A 20,904-nucleotide genomic window follows, 5' to 3' on the forward strand; every position below is an offset into this window, starting at 1 on the left:
CTTTGCATTATGTTCACGTATTTATGAAATCACTACTTTCTTTGCATTCTCTTCATTTGTATATTTACCAAATCAATGCAACTTTGGAATTTCTTCCTAAGAAGGCCTTACATGTATCAAAATGTAGCCTCTACCTGTCACTAACTACACCGGCTATATGGAGAATATTTGCCAGGAGGGTTTGCCTGGAATCCAAACCTATTATAGCTCCCGAGTCTCTCTATTTGCGGGGAGAGACTCGGAAGCTATTTAATAGGTCTGGATTCCAGGCTAGGTTTGGCCACCATAGGGTTTCATTTGCAGATGTAAACCTTGCCGTGGACTGACTCTCCTGGCCAATTATCTTTTTTCTCTCCAAATTCTACGATCCGTACCCCCATAGGAATAGCCTGGGTGCCATCCTATTTCTATAGAGGCTCCTACACTAGCTACCCTAAAAAACACAGATTTTTGGGTAGCAAACGCTGGAGCCCCGGTAGTAATCTAGGATGGCACCCAGTCTACCATAGGAAGGCCTGATGGAGGCTATATCAAATGGGGGGTATGTTTAAGTCCTGCATCTAAGATGTCCGTTTGTGGTGTGGCAGGTTGGCTCACTTGATCGTCGAGGCAGCAGTGGCAGTCGGAGGGTCCGCATGGAGGAGGACGGACAGCAGACGCCAAGTGAAAACAGCTCTCAAGGTAGGGATTAATTCTCTCACTACTGAGGGTCTGCATGGGGGGGGGTCTTGGTCAGTGAACACTGCTCTCAAGGTAGGGGTAATCACAATACTGAGGGTCTGCATGGGGGGATCCTGGCAAGGGAACACAGCTCTCAAGGTAGGGGTAATCACAATATTGAGGGTCTGCATGGGGGCTTTGTTCCTCAATACTTCTCTAGCCAGGGGAGAGGGAGCCTGCATGGGGGTTACCATCAATGCTCTACGCCAAATTCAGAAAGGCAGCCGCTACGTAGTTCGTTAACTTCTGCAGGCTGGCTTCACTTACTGCTAAATTCAGGTGCCAATTATGCTATATTTAGACTGAAAGAACCAATTGCACACAAACTGTTGAATTTGAGTGGTTCAGCTACCAAGTACGTGGAATTAAAACGGTTGATTGGAAATGGCATGCAGCCCCTCCTTCAGCAGTACCGCTTCCAACCTTTAGTGAATCAAGACCATATGTACCTCAACCTGTGAGGAATGCACAGGCTCACACTTTCGAGCTTTAAGGTTGATTAGAGATGATGCTTACATGTACAGTCAAACCTGCCCAAGATGACCACTCAGTCGACTGATAAGATCTGGTCTATGTGGACAGGTGGTTGCTATAGACAGGACTCTTAGAGTTTGCGTCAATGGGAAAATTTATCTAGGGGACGAGCAAAAAGAGGTCACATTGGCCAGGTGGTCCTTATGTAGAGGTGGTCGCTTGTACAGGTTTGGCTGTATGTTGCAAGGTTTGAAAAAGGTCCCCAGACTACAGTTACCAGTTCCAGATGGAGACAAGAAACAATTTTCATAATCACTAATTAAAAGTAGAATCTCGTGATACAGACAGTCATAAAATTGTCTAAATGAGTAGGCCGGAGTTACCTGCTGCTGTGAAGTGATTTGGATAATGGGTTGTCGACCGTCAGCATTGCAAGGGATGTCTACAGGTACATGTCCAGGATTCTGAACTTTATTACATGGAATTGACCAAAAAAGGTACTTTCATAACCTTAAAATGACAGATCTAACAACGAAAATTAACTAAAATTAATTATGATTCCCAAACAATGAGTGGGCTGGAAAAAATATTAAAGCTGGAGACATAATAAGTGACCAATTACAAATGAAGACAATTTCAATATTAAACAATTTGCATTATCAGTAATTCAGTAAACCCTTAGCAAACCAATTCAGTACTGGAACGGGACTGTCAGTAACTTGTAACTTGAAATGTACTGATTTGCTTCTGAAATCTCGAGTTGCGTGAGGAAGACAGTAACTGTTGTAAAATTGTCTAAATGAGCAGACCGGAGTCACCTGCAGAGTGATTAGGGTAACGAGTTGTTGTTAACATTGCTAGGAATGTCTACTGGTACTTGTACATCTGTTGTCACTTCATTAACATGGAAGTTCTCAGTCATCGTTAAGGTGAAGTCCCTCTGTGAATTTGTCTACACATGTTTTGAGAAAAGAGAAGAAACGTGTAAATCATAAAGTTTTCTCAGTATTTTCTTGCTATCTTAATGCATTTAGCCCTTGTCAGGCATAAATATGCAATAAACTTCATTGTCATGGTCATTGAAGTCCCCACTTGCGTATAGTTACCTATGAGTACTGCATTTCCCTGGATAGTCTAGGGCTCGAAATTCATCTTTGGGAATAGGTGCACTGGTGCACCCAACTCAAAAAATTGGGTGCACAGAAAGAATTTTGGGTGCACCAGATAAAATAAAGTTGAATGTTCTTCAGAACATAATTACAAAGTTTAACGCTGCTGCCTTTCTTAAGAACTTCAATCTGTAATTCTATAGCTAACTTTGAAATTTCAAACAAATAATACATTGAATCGAGTACAGCAAAAAGTTATCATGCTGTTTTTATAGTTACATTTCAAGAATATTCTGTATACTAGTGTACAGTCAATAGTACCTTAACCCTATAGGCTACAAAAATATATAGGTGCACCAGTGCACCCACAGTCAAAAAATACGTGCACAGCTCCAATTTTGGGTGCACTGGGTGCACATGCACCCACTTTTTCAAGCCCTGTAGTCTATTTCGTTGGAAATTCTGTGCCAAAAGCACACGTACCAGGAAATATAAAGACAAGGGTGCATTCGTATCCCCAATGGTACTTTTTCAAGATGCACAGCTTTAAAGTGTTATATTGCATTCATACTTTGTGCACACAAAGCGTGTCAGGAACATCTTCTTTTTTTGTGTGTGCAAAAATGCTGACAACAAAGTCTGTCCTATAGATTACAATGTGGTCTTGCATTTTTGCTTTCAACATCTTAATTTTTGTATGCGTAAAAATGCTGACAACAAAGCCTGTCCTATAGATTACAACGTGGTCTTGCATCTTTGCTTTCATTTCTCTCTTACCCACCAAAGATAGCCACTTGATCTAACACTTTTACCAGGCTTCAAAGATAATGTTTCCATGACTCATTCTTAGACAAATATGCTCCACATGTGATTCCCATTGGTGAACCTTTTTCTCTATGAATCTTTGTCTGAACTGAATTTGCTTGTTACAGTATACCTGTAGGACAAGGTGGCAAGTGGTGTAGTAGTTAGGGCAACTATCGACACAACAAAAGTACAGCGACTTTCGTAAGGTCTTCTACAACTATACATGCCATAGACAAGGTTTACCTCCACTACGGTCTTGTTGAAAAGCGGCCTGTGTGGCCAAACAAGCATTCAAAGTAAAATAAAGGTGTAGACTTGACTAGCAGACAAGGTTGTATTCATTTCCCAAAGGTAACTTTTTCAGATGACCAACTTTTATATTATTCATTTTCTGTGTGCAAACATGTAAAGATCATATTCATATTCCTTCTTTTTAAAATGCTGACAACAAACTAGTTTCCCCCCATAGATTAGTATGGTCTTGCATTTCTGCTTTCACTGATCTCAGTGACCCACGAATGATAACCACTTGATCTCACTTTTTCCTGGGATTGAGGATAACATTTCCATGACTCACTCCTCAACACACATGTGATTCCCATTGGCAAGCTTTTTTCTCTCCAGATGAAACATCCCCCCAGGCCCTAATTTAGCCCGTTTGGATGGTGCAGATGGGATTGTCATTGGAGACTTGTTAGGTGGAATTGCTGAGGTGATATTTCAGAGGTCGTGTTACTGCTGTCTCAGCAGGTGCTGCCAGTGTGTGGTGGTCAGCCCCAGTACCAGGACAGAATGGCACAGGGCACACATACAGGAAGTTGGTTTAAGGGTGCCTGCATGCCTATGCTTTACCAAAGAACATAATCAAATTTTTGAATTCTACCGTCTGCTCAAATTGCTTGACTGCTCAAATTTGATATAGAGCGTAAGGGGTGCATCCACTTTTGAGCGTAAAGCGAAGCCAGCTTGGTTTAAAGATGAGTTTCTATGACTCACTCCAACTGTCCAAAACAAATATGCTCCTGATGTGATCCCCATTGATGAACCAATTTTAACGTAACATGTAGCTGCCGCCTTCCTGAATTTAGTATAGAACAACACCATGATCGTGACCGTGGTCTACAAAAGGTCGTACTCAACTGTTCCTACTTCATTGCCCTTGTCATGGGTGCAGGAGTGTCTAGTTTCTTTTGAACTAAAGAACTAATATGATGGTAATTATGCCAAGGACAAAACACTAGCAGTGTGTAGTTAAGCTTTCAAAGGAAATGCAGTTGTCAAACATTTATGCATATGTATCTTTTTGCTGTGCAATGTTGATGACTATCACATCTCCCTGGTGACGAAATCTGAAGGACAAACTCAGCTTCCAAGAATGCGAAAGTATGATCATAGTCAGCATGTGCCTGTCTACTGTAAATCTTAAAAATTTTCGCAGTGGCTTAATTTTTTTTTAGCACCCTCTCCACTGCAAACTCATGACACTGCAAACATTCATTTGTAAACTTTACTATTAACTACCTAATATGTACTGCAGAATTGTTTCAAACGTGAACTTGAAAGGCCACCAAAACCTTCTTTCCCCTTCTACCATGAAATTAATTCCTCTGGAAAATGAAGGCATCTACAGTTAACTGCTGTATTACAGAATTGTTTCAAATACGAAAAAGTTGAAAGACCATGAAAACCTTCCTTCCCCTTCTACCGGGAAATTAATTCCTCTGTAAAATCAAGGCATCTACAGTAACTGCTGTATCACAGAATTGTTTCAAATACGAACTTGAAACACATGAAAATCTCCTTTCCACTTCTGCCGTGAAATTGAATCCTCTCAAAAATTAATGAATTTATGGTAATCATCACGTGCCTGCCCATGTCAGCAGTACGGATACTAAGCTTGTGTAAGTTGTGACTAAAGGCAAAAGTTGTTGTTATGTTAGCAGTGCCTACACTACAAAAAATATTTTTTCTTGTTTTGCTTATGCCATGGACAATTCTTGTATGGAGAAAAATATTCTTGCAGGAAGAAAATCAAGAAAAAAGAATAAGAAAAACGAGAAACCACAAAAACAGGCAGTTCTCACACAAAGAACAATTTTCTTATTTTTCTTTAGAGAAGAAAGTTTTTCTGAAAGATTCTCACGCACAAGAATTTTCTAGAAATAAAAGCAAAACTTTCTTTTTTATCCTGAGAATGCAAGAAAAAAATTCTTGCATATTCTTGACCAAATTCAATTCTTAAGAAATACAAGAATTGGTTTCTTATATTTTGTCTTGTTTTTTTAATCTAAGAAGATCAAGAAAGGCGATTCTTGTTTTTCTTGGTAATGTTTAAGAAAATACAAGAATTGGTTTCTTCCCTTTCTTGAGATATGAAAAAATATTAAGTTATTGTAAGAATTGCATTCTTGACAATTCTTGTTTTTCTTTTTTTTTTATCAAGCAATATCAAGAAACAAAATTCTTGTATTTCTTGGTGATCGTTAAGAAAATACAAGCAACGGCTTCTTCTCTTTCTTGAACTAAAGCCAACGATTGAGTTAATTTCTGAAATATTCTTGTTTTCATAATCTAGAAATTCTGAGAAGAGCAATTCTCGTTTTTCTTGGGGATTGTTTAGAAAATAGAAGAACTTGGTTCTTACCTTTCTTGTAATATAAATAATACTAGAAATACAAGAAAATTAGGATATTCAAATTGAAAGACAAAGTCATGGCTTAGATTGATATTCTTAAATGTTCTTGTTTTTTTGTATCCAGAAAGTTTGAGAAAGACCATTCCTGTTTTTCTTGACAAGATACATTGAACATGGCCTTTAAAATTCAAAGTCTATATTAAACTTGGCTTGAATATCAAACTTTTAAAAAATTTTTTTAGATGTACATAAAAAAAAACTTCTCAAAATATGGTGTCTGTGATGTGGCAAGAACGCAAGAATCAATGATGCAAATGCCACTACTAGATAATTCAACCAATGATAACACTTGTCATGTGATCTTTTTCTAACTCCTGATTGGTTCATTCATATCAGTGAAATGACAGTTAGATGAGTTCAGTTGCATGCAGGCAGCCATGGGTCAGCTGCTCTGACTTGTGGATCTGCCTGTATCAATTGAAAGCTCATGTTAGTTTCAAAGCCAGAACCAAGGTACAAGGGAACAAGGAAGACAATGGAGATCTTGGTCTGAACCAAGCAGCTGCAGCATGCAGAAACCAAGTTTGGCACAGAATCGGTGGAAAGCAGTCATGGAAAAGGTCAGTGCCCCCCTCCCCCAACAGTTTATACAAAAATGTACTCGTTCTATTTTTAAAATCCTTGATAAATGTAACCTTGGATAGTTGTAACCATCTAAAGCAACAAGTATTAGGCAACATGATGAGTATACTAGTAGCTTCTGCTTTGGCTCATTTAATTTAAAGAAAAACAATTTTTTTGCTAACAAATGACCTAATTTGCAGATGACCTCAAGGTCATTGGAAGACCACATTCTGTACTGCAGGGTGGTCCTTTGCAATGTACTGCTTCTGCACGGTAAACTTGTATAATGATAGGTTTTAAAGAATTTCAATGTATATTTATGAGGTAATTGTTAAGAACCTTCTTTTCTTAGTAAATGATTTTTAGTCTTTAGCCAATGTACAAACAAATTTATGAACTCTGCTACAACTTCATTGAAAGTACAAATTGATGATATAGTCTTTCTTTTTTCAGATGTCGGAAGATTGTAGCCCTGCCAGTGACAATGCAACATGTATTGGGATGGAAAATCTTTCCTTTTGAACGGGCTACCAAGACGAAAAAAGCAGATTCTGAAGATATTCTGTAATTATTTTATATGGCGGCCATGTTAGATGTCAGTTTGTAATCTTTCTTATGTTCTACCAGTAATTTTTATTATTACTGTACTCAGCAAAATTGTATTTGTGAATCAACTAGGTGACTATTAAGTTCTTAGAAAATAGGTACTGTAAAAGATTGTCAATGTCAAGTTCCTGTTGTGATAATGTACAATTTTAGAGAAAAATGAATCCATCAAGAACATATTATTTTCATAATAACTCTTGATGTGAGAAAAGTATTCTTGGTGTAAGAAAATTAATCTTGAAAGTAAGAAAACATTTCTTGGCAATAACTTATAAGAATTATATTCTTGGTGTAAGAACATTCATCTTGAAAGTAAGAAAACATTTCTAGGCAATAAGAATTGTATTCTTGGTGTAAGAACATTAATCTTGAAAGTAAGAAAACATTTCTAGGCAATAAGAATTGTATTCTTGGTGTAAGAACATTGATCTTGAAAGTAAGAAAATATTTCTAGGCAATAAGAATTGTATTCTTGGTGTAAGAACATTAATCTTAAAAGTAAGAAAACATTTCTAGGCAATAAGAATTGTATTCTTGGTGTAAGAACATTAATCTTGAAAGTAAGAAAACATTTCTAGGTAATAAGAATTGTATTCTTGGTGTAAGAACATTGATCTTGGAAGTAAGAAAACATTTCTAGGCAATAAAAATCTTTACCCTTGAAGTGAGAAAAGTATTCTTGGTGTAAGAATATTAATCTTAGAAGTAAGAAAAAAATTCTAGGTAATAAAATGTTTTCGTTTGAAGTAAGAAAAGTATTCTTGTAAGAAAATCGATCTTGGAAGTAAGAAAACATTTCTAGGCAATAAAAATCTTTACCCTTGAAGTGAGAAAAGTATTCTTGGTGTAAGAATATTAATCTTAGAAGTAAGAAAAAAATTCTAGCTAATAAAATGTTTTCGTCTGAAGTAAGAAAAGTATTCTTGTAAGAAAATCGATCTTGGAAGTAAGAAAACATTTCTAGGCATTAAAAATGTTTTCACTTGAAGTAAGAAAAGTATTCTTGTTGTAAGAAAATAGATCTTGGACGTAAGAAAACATTTCTAGCCAATAAAAATGTTTTCACTTGGAGTAAGAAAAGAAATCTTGGTGTAAGAAAATCAATCTTGAAAGTTAGAAACAATTTCCGTGCAGTTAGAATTTTGAACTTGAAGTGAGAAAGTTTGAGCTCTTCAAGAATAATATTCTAGAAGTAACTTAGTCAACTCCTGCAAGAAATATAAGAAAACAAATCTACATTCAAGAAAAATTGCAACAAGAAAAATTTGCTTGCCCCATGGACAAGAACGGTTTCTTGGACACAGAAAAATTTTCTTCTTGGAAGACAAATTTTCTGTGTGGAAGAAAAACAAGAAAAAATTTCTTTTCCATTTTTAGTAGTGTAACTGCATTCAGAGCATTCCCCCGACAGGGATGTTTCTGTAGGGACCTAATTGTCACATACCTGGGAGTGTAGAAATTGGAAGCAGGCTGCTGGAAAGATGCTTGACTAGACAAAGCATTGCATCATGTTTGGGTCAATTGAACACGAAATGTACATGTAATTTGTTTAGTAAAAAATTAATGACGGTTTAAGAGAATATTTTAAGGGGGACAACTCACTACATATTACGTGGAAATACTAAATAAGAGACTTGGTGGTCCAATACATTTTACACATAATGCAATGATTACACTCTACCTTTGATTTTAAATCAATAAGTTGAGCGGTCCAGCTACAATTAACGCAGAATTAAAACAGCTGATCACACTCTACAGAAAAGGGCTTGTTTTAGTTTTCATTTTGAAAGAAGTCGTTAGTCTGTTTTTTTCCCAACTTGTAAAATGTAAATGTAATGATGAGAAGGCGTGTCCTTGCCCAGTTTTCATCTCAACAAGTCGAAAATGTGATTATGATTACGTAACAATGACAGGCATTAAATTTAGTCAACAGGACTCTCCCCTCAACTCAGAAATCATGTCCTTAGTCCCAGTTTTGGTTCTCCACAATTTTACATTAGTCATGTTACATGATGTTGACTTTGATATGATCATAAAGGAAGTTACAAGCAGGAACAGGAACTAAGTTCTATAGGAAGAAACAACATGTCTTTAGCAGGAAAGCTAAGTAACAAGTCTGTCGGGAGATGGAGTCTAGTCCTTGGTGATTCAACCATTTTTTTCTCTTAGAAGAAAGAGAACTTCCAGGCCCTATACAATGCACATGATGTTGAGATCGATATAAAGGAAGTTACAAGTAGGAACAGGAACCATTATACAGGAAGAAACAATAATATGATTGTACAGTATATATATATATTTTATATGTCTGGATGGATATTGAGTCTAGTCCTTGGTGATTCAACCCCTGAGTTGCCTTAGAACTAGAAGAGACAGAACTTCCAGGCCCCATATAAGGAGGGAGACAGGAAGAAGTAAATTGTCTTTAACTAATCTCCAAGCAGATGTTTGGGGGCAAATTCGTGATGGTTTCTGAGTGCCAGCCAAGATCTTTGACCATACAACCCCCTTCAGATCTTGGCCAGCAGTCAGAAACTGTTGGGATTTTGGAGACCTTCTTGGAGACTATCTTTAGCAGGAATTAAGTCATGGTGGGTTGTCCTCCAGTTGGTGATTCATCCTCGAGCTTAAGTTTACCTTGGAAAAGAGAGATTTGACTTTCTAGGCCACAATTGTAAGGGGAGGGAAACAAGAACAATATTGTCTATACTAATCTCCAAGCAGGTTTTCAGGGGTAAAGGCAAAGTCATGGTGATTTAATGTCTTACTGCCAGCCAAGCTCTGATGGCACAATTCCCTTCAGATCATGGCCTAGTCAGAAACCATTGGGATTTTGGCCCTGGAAGACCTTGGAGACTATCTTTAGCAGGAAAGTCTAGGGGGGGAAAGGTTTTCCTTGGTGATTCATCAGTGTGAGTTACCCTAGAAGAGAGACAGCTTCCAGGTGCCCTGTACATGTACCAGGGAGTGTGACAGGATGTGACAATGTACAATACTGGTTACAGCAGGAAACTGATGATCCATGACTCTTTACTTTCTTCTCTTCCCTCCCAGGAGACATCTCAGGAAGAGGCTCACCACCCCCGTACTCATTGGTACCACCCAGCTCAGATGTAAGTACCAGATGTGGGGACCCAGTGGGCTAGACCATTAGTGGGGGTGATAAGCTGGCATGGCGTATGCTGCACTTGGCCGTGTGACAGACTCGCACCAGGGTTGTGTCAACCTGTCACTCCGAAACAACTTCTCAGTTCAGGAGAGGATAAATTTTCCTATTTTTATAGACGCTGACGTAAGATGTTTTAAACAGTATTAGGGGAAAGAGGAAATGCAGAAAGGGATATGATGTGAGCCTTATAAGATCGAGATCAGTGTCACACAAAAGCTGAAATTCTAGGCCAAGCATATAATTGCAGGTACAGTACATACTGCCTTCTTTTTTTTTGTACCATTTCAAACTGTTGTGTAAATATCATGTACACTTTTTCTTTGTTCATTTCTTAAGGAAAGATTTGCTATTAACTTCTTTGTGTGAAGCTCTTTCTTTGAGTTTGTGAATCAGTAACCAGTGACTTATTGTGAAAAGAACTTTCTTTTACTTGTCCAGTACATGAGTTAACTGTTAAAAACGACAGTGTAACTGTGGGGTTCATGCGCCACCAACTGACCAGTCTATCTCTTCAACACTGGAACCAAAATGTGCTGTGTAGTTTTTCAAGACTTTGTAAGAGGCAGGAGGAGAAATACCTTGTATAATGGGGAATGCACATGTATAATGGGTATAGTGATGGGTTACTACACTTGTGTGCTCCTGTCAACATCCCTGTCCTTGCCTCCCAAGTAGTTTACCTTCCCCCCATGTCCTATTGACCCAGCAGCGGTCCTGTCTGTAACTCATTACCAACTCATGAGACCAGGGGCTGGGCAGACTTGTTAATTCTCTCACCACCATATTTGGAGGGGTGCTATAACTGTACCCATCCTGCCAGTACCCCAGCCCCCACACTTGTACATACAGTACAGGCAAGGTCTTGGTGGTGGCAGGCCCAGGAAATACTGTGTGTTCCGTGGGATTCAGTATGAGTGTTCAGAGGATATAGTCTGCACAGGTTTTGTTGTATGTTGATTAAGATTTTTCTTTTCAGTCAAATGCTTTTTAGCTTATAATTTCTTTGAAAGTCTCAAAGATTTTCTGTGAGTTGTACTGTGTTGGCCTGCTACATGTACATGTAGGTTATCTCAATCAATGTGTTGTAGTGTATTTGCTTAGGTTTTGGTTGTATGTTGATGAAGATTTTAGTTTTCAAAGTCAAATTCTTTTAGCTATTTGTTTGAAAGTCTCAAAGAGTTTCTGTAACTTGATTCAGAGAAAAGCTATGATGTACACATGTACTGTGTTGGCTCGCTAGGTTATCTTGGATTAATTCAATCAATGTGTTGTGGTGTATTTGCTTAGGCTTTGGTTGTATCTTGATCAAGATTTTCTTTTAGACTCAAAGGATTTGTTTCATAGATTTGAATTGTTTCAAAGTAGTTTTTTTTTGTTGTATGAAGTTTAGATATTGTTGTTGTACACATGTGAGTGTTCAGGGTATATAGTCTGCTTAGGTTTTGCTTGTTTGTATGTTGATGAAATCTTTTTTAAAACTAAAACACCTTGTTGCATGGCTTTTAGTTGTTTCAAAGTAGATTTTGTATACCGGTAAGATGTTTAGAGAATTGCAGCGGCATTACACATGAACTGTATTGGCTTGCTAGGTGTCGCTATGTATATGCTTTAGAATGCTTTTGCTGATACTGTGATAGGTCTAGGGACAGCATAGAATGAAGACATAGTTTTTGTTGGCTTCTGTGTCTAACCTCAGTTTTTGTTCCCACAGCACATTTCCTCCGTCACCAACTTGATCGAGTACTTGTGCCGCCTCCAGGTAAGAACTTTGAGAACTTTATCGGTTTTAATTTCCTTCCCGGGAAAGGTCAACATGATAAAGTTTGTAGGGACATACTGGTAGATTAATCCAGTATAATTTACTTCCTCTGAAACGTCATATGATAATGTCTAGACTCGAGGTACTGGTAGATAATCCTGATTCTTGTATAATTTCCTCCCTTGCAAGCTCCATAATTATGATAAAGTTTAGAGGGACAAACTGGTAGATTTAAAAAAAGAACAATCCTGTATTTCTTGGAAGCTTCCTATGATAAAGTTTGTAGGGACATACTGGTAGATTAATTCGGTATAATTTACTTCCTCTGAAACTTTATATGATAAAGTGTAGAGGGACACAGTGGTAGAGTTAATCCCGTCTTTAACCCTTATCACACTGAAGGAACTGTTTTGCTACCGATTCTCTATAGGTTACAGTGTTAGGCAGCAGGGAGAAGGTTAATTTCCTTCCTCTGAAACATCATGATAAAATATAGAGGGACATACAAATGTAGTGGTAGATAACCCATGTCACACTGAAGTAGCTGTTAAGCTACCAATTCTCCAGGTATTAAACAGTTTTAGGCAGCAGGGAGAAGGTTAAATTGATTTCCTTCCTCTGTAACTTATTATTACGTGACATAGTTTTAGATTTTATCCTATAATTTAACCCTTAGCTCACTGAAGTACCTGTTTGGCCCCAAGTTTTATATCAGTTTTACTATAACTTGAAGTTATAGGGTTAGGTAGCAGGAAGAAGGTTAATTTCCGTCCTCTGAAACTTCATATGATAAGTGTCAGTGTGGGGAGTGGGTTACTTTAATCCCTTGCTGGGTCAGTGCCTGAGGCAGGAGTACATCATGTGTGCCAGCTGTGCAGCAGGAGTAAGGCGAATCTACAGATAAGGCTGGATGTCTGTGGGGGATGACATGATGTGGGAAGACATGGGGTGTACTGTAAATCTTCAAACTTTCGCGGTGGTTTTATTTTCGCTGTGGCCTCTCCACCGCGAATTCGTCACACCACAAATATTCGTTTCAGGTATATTACTACTGTACAACAGGATTGTTTCAACTGCGAACTTAAAACACAGCGAAAACCTATTTATCCGTCCTGCTGCAAAATAAAACCACTGCAAAAGTAAATGGATTTACAGTAAGACAGGGGAAATAAGATGTTGAAGGGCATCACTGGTGTGGAGAGGGGGATTTCCTGTTCTAGCGTTTCATGTTTCCGAGATTAACTCCAAGAAGAAAGTGCTGTTTTCTTCTGATACTTCTTCTGTACATGTATATGCAACAAGTTACTTTTGAGGACTGGTTGTTTTCGCGGTTACTTCTGACGGTTGTCTTACTTTATGCAGTGTTTTGTGACTAGAATTGAAAATGTTTTGTAACTTGAAGTGAAAGTGCTGTAGGTTTGACTTTCCCTCTCTTCATCCCTGCAGTCCACCATCTCGCAGCAAGACACTGCATTAGAAAGGTGAGCATCTTTTTTCTTATCTTCCTTGAGTTATTCTACTATTAAGCAAACTGCTTGTCTGGAGTCCTGTAGTGAATATTTGTGTACCTAATCCCCAAGCAGATGTAAAGTAATTGTTTTGAGGAGGCATGAGGTCATTGAACTAATTTTAACTTGAAAAGAGATCTCAGATCATTAGAACACTGTTTTTTTTTAAAAAAATGACCTGAGTCTTATCAAATATAGTTAAAGACGTATTAAATCAGAATGATGTTAGGGTCTCTACTTTTGGTAACTTTTGGTTGTTTGAATTAGCCAATACGGACATCATTACTGTACTGGGCTATCACAATGTTTGCTAGGTTCTTACGATTATAATTATGTTAGACTTTGGAGAGAATAACAGCTTCTGCTGCTGTTAAGTACCCCATTGAGATTGAAGTCTCTGTGATTATGTTGTTTCCTGGGGCAAAGTAATTCTGGCTGGTTTATTTGCTGAGGGAAATTTGCTGCCTGGAATTGACACCTCCAAGGGCTTCTTCCCACCTCCTTGTGAAGTCCTGTGGTCCATATGTCGGCCTGCCCTCCCACAGCTGTGCTGTCTGTCAAGTTTGCACAAGCCCCAAATCCAAGTGCTGTCCGTGAGAACTTGTGTGCTAACAGGGAAGTGTGAAGTTCACATGTAAATACTATTATTATAAGGGCTGTTCAGAAGAGATTCATGTGTCTCTGTGGACAAACAAGTTTTCGCTGACAAGACTCTGGATTAGGCCTTGAGCCATCTGTGTAGAAATAGCCAAACTTCTTAAAGAGACATCAAAAATTATCACCTCATCGTGGTGAGAACAATCAAAGGATTGTTGACAGGACTCTGGTTTGGTCCTTGGGCCATCTGCGCAAAGATCAACTTAATTAAGAACCATCAAAAATTATCATCTCATCATTGTGGTGAGAACAACCAAAGGATTGCTGAGGGCTGGTTTGGGCCTTAGGCCATCTGTGCAAAAATTACTGAACTTCATTAAGAACCATCAAAAATTATCACCTCGTCATTGGTTTATTGTTTTATAGACTCCTTAAGCATGTGGTGAGAACAACCGAAGGATTGCTTACAGGACTCTGGTTTGGGCCTTGGACCATCTGTGTACTAGAAATAGCCAAACTTCTTTATGAGCCATTAAAAATCATCACCTCATCATTGGTTTATTAGTTTATTGACTCCTCAAGTATGTGGTGAGAACAACCGAAGGATTATACCTACTTTCTTGTTGGGACGGAAAATAAATCACATTGTCCGTCAAAAAATCTGAAGTTCATGACATGATTTTGATAAAAGTCTATTTTCGTAAACTTAAAATGACAAATGAAACTATGAAAATCAACAACATGGGCTCCCAAAGAATGACTGGGACGAATTAAAAAATAAAGCTGGAGACAGCTCTGTTTCTTCTGCCTATGTTATAGATAAGTCCACAAATTTGGATCAGTACTTTGTACACTGTAATACAGTACATTTGTTTAGCAGGTCCATTGTAACTTGGTTTAGGTTGGCCACAGCTTTCATATGTCACATTAATCCCAAACGAAGCTTCTTACGCAAAAACATTCCAAGACGCAAGGGCATCCGAGGGCCGGGTATCTGTAAGAAAATATGTGTCAAGGTTCAGGGGCAACTCGCCTCTTGTGTTTCACTGCAATCCTCGGAGTCCCATCTCTCCATGGTCAGAGTTAGCTAGGGCTGTTTCCAGGACCCGTCCCTCCATCCTTGGACGGAACGTTGCTTGTTGGGATGGAAAAAAAATTCTCCCCATTCGTCCAAGAAATCTGAACTTCTTGCATTGCCATAAAAATTGGTGAAAATTCAACAACAGAAATTAACAACACTGGCTGCCAAACAAGGGGTAGGATGGAGAAAAAATGAAAGCTGCATGGAGACAGGCCTTGAGTTCCTACTGTTCTGCTATTGGCACTGGTGGTGAAGGAATACCTTAGGATTGCTCCAGGCTAACTTTGCCGGATGCTTAAATGACACAAATATTGGGTACAAGGTTTCGTGTTTTTTTTTTAAATTTACGACAAAGTAGCAATACTGTAGATGCAGAAATGTTCGCGGTGATTCAATTTCACGGTATACGGAGAAAATGGAGTGGTGGTTTTGAGTTTGCGTTTGAAACAATAGTAGCGTTACAGTCACAAAATGGAACGGGTTTTCGCTGTGCTTTTAAGTTTGCGGTAAAGAGTTCACCGCAAAAACCGTGAACATAAAACCACCACAAACATTTCTGCATTTACAGTAATTGTTTGTCTCTTGTCTCAAGAAGTGATCATATTGGACAGGTGGTCCTTATGTAGAGATAGCCACTTGTACAGGTTTGACTGTACGCCTATTGCCCAAAATTTGAGCACTGGTCTATCTGAGTGTGTTGTCTATCTGTGTTCCAAAGTCTGACCCATCTGTCACCGTCCGACTCCTGTTGGCTAAACCCCTCCGAACCTGTCAGGACAAATTTCCTGTCTTAAGGCCAGCTGTCAGTGGAACAACATCTTTTCTTAAGACTCGGAATCAAAGGGCTGCTCCAGACTTAAGCAGGGCTGTCTCCAGGACCCGTCCTTCCATCCTGGGACGGATATCTGCTTGTTGGGACGAAAACAATTATTTCACCCTGTACACAATGTATGTTCTAAAGAACTGCATGACACGAAACTGATGAAGTTGTATTTTTGTTAGATTAAAATGTCAGATTTAATAAAAGTTTAACAAAACATCCCAAACATAGCCTCAGAGTCAGAGTGTCATCCCCTGCCAGTTCCAGGCTCTACCTTCTCCAAAGCTTTTGGCTCAGGCTATCCCAAACAATGAGTGGGACAGAAAAAAAACTTAAGCTGGAGACAGCCTTGGTCAGATGGCCTCCTCATTTTTAACCTTTAGCACTCTGAAGTAGCCGTTTGGCACTCAATTCCCTATTGGTTACAGAGTTAGGCAGCAGGGAGAAGGTTATTACCTTCGCGACGAATGGTTTCGTCGAGTAGGTTATTCGATGATGCTTGTCTGTGTGTCTGTTAGTGAACAGAATAAGTCGAGAACGCCTGGATGGTTTGTTGTCGTATTTGGTGTGTCGGTGTGTATGTGGGAAATCTCAAGATGATTAGATTTTGGGCGAAGTGTTTTGCATAATTAACGAGAAAAGTGTAAAAATGTGTTAGATTGTATGCTCATACTATGCTTTCTGGTTGCGACGTGTGGGCTGTATTGTTTCAGGGGATATTGACACGGGTAAATGGGTGCAAAGTTGGTCATGAGGGGTCATGAGGCAGGCAGGAAACGTCAGTTACTGCCAGGGACAAATTGGCTATCAGCCAGCTGTAGGGCAGATACAAGAGATAGACTTGCCCATATAGGCAGTAATGCTTTAAAGCACTAAAACAAGGGCTCAGAAAAGGATTCACCTTAATTGCAAGCCCCCAAAATTCTTATGCACCAGAAAGCCACATCTGTCTACTTTAGAATCATGCAAAGAAAATAGACAGTTGACCAGCTCGTTCTCTCGTAACAGCTGACAGACGAAAACAATCGTCAACTTTGACCTACTCCCAGCCTGGAAGAGTCCACTCGGAGCATGTGAAACCAAACCACAAAGATATCTCCTTACACCAATTAAAAGACTGAAACATACAAATTTTGACCAAAGTTGGATATACACGGCCTTATATGAGTAAGAACAGTCATTAATGCAGTGCCACAGCATGGGAATACCGAGCATGTCTGTGTGTCTGTTAGTGAACACGATAAGTCGAGAATTCTTGGAAGGATTGTCTTGGTATTTGGTATGTTGGTAGGTCTCGATGAAACCTGAAAATGATTAGATTTTGGGCCCCCTATCGGCTTGTTACGGTACTGCAGCGGAACTTCCTGTTATGATATCTCGTGTTGTGGACATGCTATGGAACTGATTTTTGAGTGGTAGATAGCTCGTTGGGCAGAGAGTAAGTGGTATAGGTTTGGGCCCCCTAGCAACTTTTTTGGAACTGCAGGGGTAGGTTTTGCTTCAGACTTTGAAAGGGAATAACTCAAGAAGGGCTTGATGGAAGGTCATGATTTTTTGCATGTACATAGCTTGAGCGATGATGTACATGATTGGATACTTATTATGCAAATCAGTAACTAATTTGCATATTTAATGAGGAAAGTTTATACATTCATCAATTTCCATGATAGGACTCGCAAACATGTGACATATGTAACTGAGGAAGAGAGAAATATTAATAGATATCAGCTATGCAAATGAGAACCTCATTTACATAATTAATGAGAAAATAATATAACTCGAGATGGGCTTGATGGATGGTCATGATTTTTGGTATGTAGATAGCTTATGTGATGCTTTGTATGATTGGATGATAATTATGCAAATCAGATTATAATTAATGAGGCAATTTTAAAAACCTGCTGTGTTCCATGATATGACTATTCAAATATGTGACATTTGTAACTGAGGAAGAGAGGAATGTCAATAGATAGAAATTATGCAAATGTAGGCCTAATTTGCATAATTCATGAGAAACTACTATCATTCCATACTAGTAAATAACGGCAATTTCATACTTGTTGCATTTAGAAGTTGTGTGAATGTGAACACCATTGAATCAAATTATGCTAATAAGGAGCTTATTTGCATTATTGATGAAAAATGTTAGCATAACCTTCTTTGTTAAGCTCATAATCATAACAAGGAGGTTTGGACAACTTATGTTATTTGGGTGAGGAGGATCAACTGGTATGATTTTTGATTGATGAAAAACACTCCTAATACGTCAGTCATAAAGGTCAAAATCATTTAGCGAAGGTATGAGGTCGTAGAACTCTTGTTAAGAATAAGACTAGCTTCATTCCGGACTGAACTATCATGGGAGTTGTATTTGTTGACATTCCATTCACGTGAGGAGAAAAACATTTGCTTAGATGTCAGAATTCATACCAGTACTATAATCCCAGCGAGTCCTTGTTTACGTTGGTGTCAATGTTTTTTTGCCTGCGGCAGTGCAGGACTAGTATTAAAAAACCATCCGGAGCACTTTGCACTGAGGCAACCATGATGTTACCCTGCGTTTTCTGTCATTACAAGGTTCAGTTGCTAGAGGGTAACATAATTGTAAGCAATGTTCAAGGAGGTACCTCAAGCACGTTAAAGGGGAAGGGATACAAACTGTAAAAAGTGAACCCTGCTATACTGAAACAGGAAGGAAACTTGCTGGCCTACATGCCACTAGGGCCCTACAAGGTGAACAACAACCGGGAGCACTTTGCCGTGATGTTACGTTACATCTTTTGTGGGCACAAGTTACAGTTGCTAACAACCCCTCCCTGTAAAAATGTACCCTGCTACTGAAACAGGAAGGAACCTTGCTGCCCTACGGGCCACTACAAGGTGAACAACAATCGGTAGCACTTGGCAGTGATGTAACCGTTATGTAGTGGCGTCGGTGTGGCACAACAGTTAGAGCGTTTGACTCAGAACCAATAGTTACCTGGTTCGATCACCATGCCCCGACATTGTGCCCTTGGGAAAGGCACTTTACACAACCTTTCCTGGCAGTGGAGTGACGCCCACCGAGGCCTCTTCGGCTAATCTGTCTAAAAGTGTGCCAAAAAACACACTACGGATTTTGCTGCCGATGTGCCAACATCTACATGTAGCATATTTGCCACTAAGAACCGTACAAACTGTTGTGTTACCTTGTGTTTTCTGTAGGTTTAAGGTCCAGTTGCTGGAAGCGAACGAGAGGATATAACAGTGTTGTTACCCTGTGTTTTCTGTAGGTTTAAGGTCCAGTTGCTGGAAGCGAACGAGAGGATATCCAAGTACCAGCAGGTCCAGGAGAAGGAGAGCAAACGGAGCGTGGAGAAACAACTGGAGGAACTCAGACAACTCCAGGTAAGGAGCATTCTCCCAACCTTCTCCCAACCATAGTGATGTTGGTCAGCAAGGTTGGCTACTGGTCTCATTCTGTTTCATACTGTGTACATGTTACACAAATTAATGTACAGTAAACATATGAAAAAAAGAATTATTTGTTATGCCCTTATCCTCTGTTCCTATTGTTACCAATTTTGTTTAACAATGAAGGGAATCATATAGTATATGCAAGAAAGTTATTCATTTACTGTCCTACTGAATCACTTGTATTCTAGATATTGATTGATTGATTGATTGGGTTAGCAAAAGTGTATCTTGTCTACCGTAGGAGAATGTCTTATCTAGTGATTTCGTGTACTGCAGTCACTGACAAAGACAGCAGATGCTGTCTGAAAAACATTTTATCCAGTTGCTTGAGTAGCTGTCATTTAGCATATCTTATTACCTGTTGGCGTATCTTATAATCTGAATGTCTAACCTTCATCCATGTGTTCTGTCCCGCAGGACCACTGGAGTCGTGAGCGTCACCAGTGGGAGAAGCAGCAGAAGCGCAAGGAGCGCGAGCTGCAGAAGGAGGTGGAGTCCCTCGAGCAGGAGCGCTCCGAGTTCCTCCGCGAGAGAGAACACTTCCGGGTCAACGCGCACCACGCCAGGGACATGGGCAACGCCCAGGGGCAGTACCGATCGGTCTCCAGCGCCAGCTACGGCGAGGAGGACATCTGGATTGTCAGGACTACCGGCGAGGGGAGCGACAACGAGGGATCTTCTTCCAGTGCCTTCTACCCCAGTCCTGTCTCGGACAGCGGACTGTCGAACGAGACCCCACCGGGTACCTTAGAGAGGCACAGCTCGACGGCGTCCCTCTCGCGCAAGACGAGCTCCAAACAAATCCACGAAGTGCCTCCGCATCTCATGAGCGCCACCAACCAGGAAGCAATACGGCAACGGCCCAAGAGCCCCCCCTTCAAGCAGCAGCTCCCGCTGAAGCTAGCGAGTTCAAGCAACCTCCAGCAGCAGCAGCAGGTGACCAACAACAACGTCCGGCAACAAAGCATCAGCCCGGGACAGCAGCAGATGATACCAAAGAGACTGTCCAACAGCGGTTCAGGATCGAGCCTGCACTCCGGGGGCTCCGGTTCCAGCCTACATTCCACTGGGAACTCCTCATCGCAGCAGACAAGCCCTAACCGGGGACCCTCGCAGAGAAACTCTCCCCCCGGGTCCTCCCAAAGACACTCCCCCACCCACCAGCAACAGGTGATCCCGGGGAAGCTGGTTTCTAGCACGACGGTCGCGGCGCACAGTCGGACTCACTCCCTGCCTGCGTACTCGCACTACGACCAGCACAGCCCCCCCGCACACAACAACAACGAGGAACCACCGGTCACGACGCCAACTTCGCCTGAACAGAAAGTCATCTATTTCTGAAACAAGCCGTTTTTGAATGTAAGTATAACTCCTGCCTCTCGGAGTCTCCTATTGGGTTCGTTAGTAACCATAGGAAAACTAGATCAGTACATAATTTTCTTTTTGTTTGACTCATTGGCCCTGTATTCATTCTATCATGTCCGCAGCGTGAAAAAGGTGTATTCTCCTGACTTAGATGTCAGCTTCTAGGGACCTGGA

At 40.0% G+C, this 20,904-nt stretch overlaps 1 protein-coding gene and 1 long non-coding RNA gene across 2 annotated transcripts in view; both read left to right on the top strand.

The window, feature by feature from the left end:
• LOC136427036 (rho guanine nucleotide exchange factor 28-like) overlaps positions 1 to 20,904 on the top strand; it is an 88,902-nt gene that overhangs the window by 65,983 nt on the left and 2,015 nt on the right. Inside the window, exons 50-55 of the mRNA XM_066415754.1 lie at positions 588 to 681; positions 10,030 to 10,088; positions 11,856 to 11,903; positions 13,350 to 13,384; positions 19,182 to 19,296; positions 19,783 to 20,724. Coding sequence (XP_066271851.1) covers positions 588 to 681; positions 10,030 to 10,088; positions 11,856 to 11,903; positions 13,350 to 13,384; positions 19,182 to 19,296; positions 19,783 to 20,706 — 1,275 coding nt within the window. The 3' untranslated portion in view covers positions 20,707 to 20,724. The remainder of the gene's footprint in view (positions 1 to 587; positions 682 to 10,029; positions 10,089 to 11,855; positions 11,904 to 13,349; positions 13,385 to 19,181; positions 19,297 to 19,782; positions 20,725 to 20,904) is intronic.
• On the top strand, positions 5,054 to 7,651 carry LOC136428924 (uncharacterized). The gene is made up of 2 exons (XR_010754675.1): positions 5,054 to 6,365; positions 6,823 to 7,651. It is a non-coding gene; the product is annotated as an uncharacterized lncRNA (long non-coding RNA).

The sequence above is a fragment of the Branchiostoma lanceolatum genome, chromosome 2 (assembly GCF_035083965.1).
Source record: "Branchiostoma lanceolatum isolate klBraLanc5 chromosome 2, klBraLanc5.hap2, whole genome shotgun sequence".
NCBI classification, from domain to species: domain Eukaryota; kingdom Metazoa; phylum Chordata; class Leptocardii; order Amphioxiformes; family Branchiostomatidae; genus Branchiostoma; species Branchiostoma lanceolatum.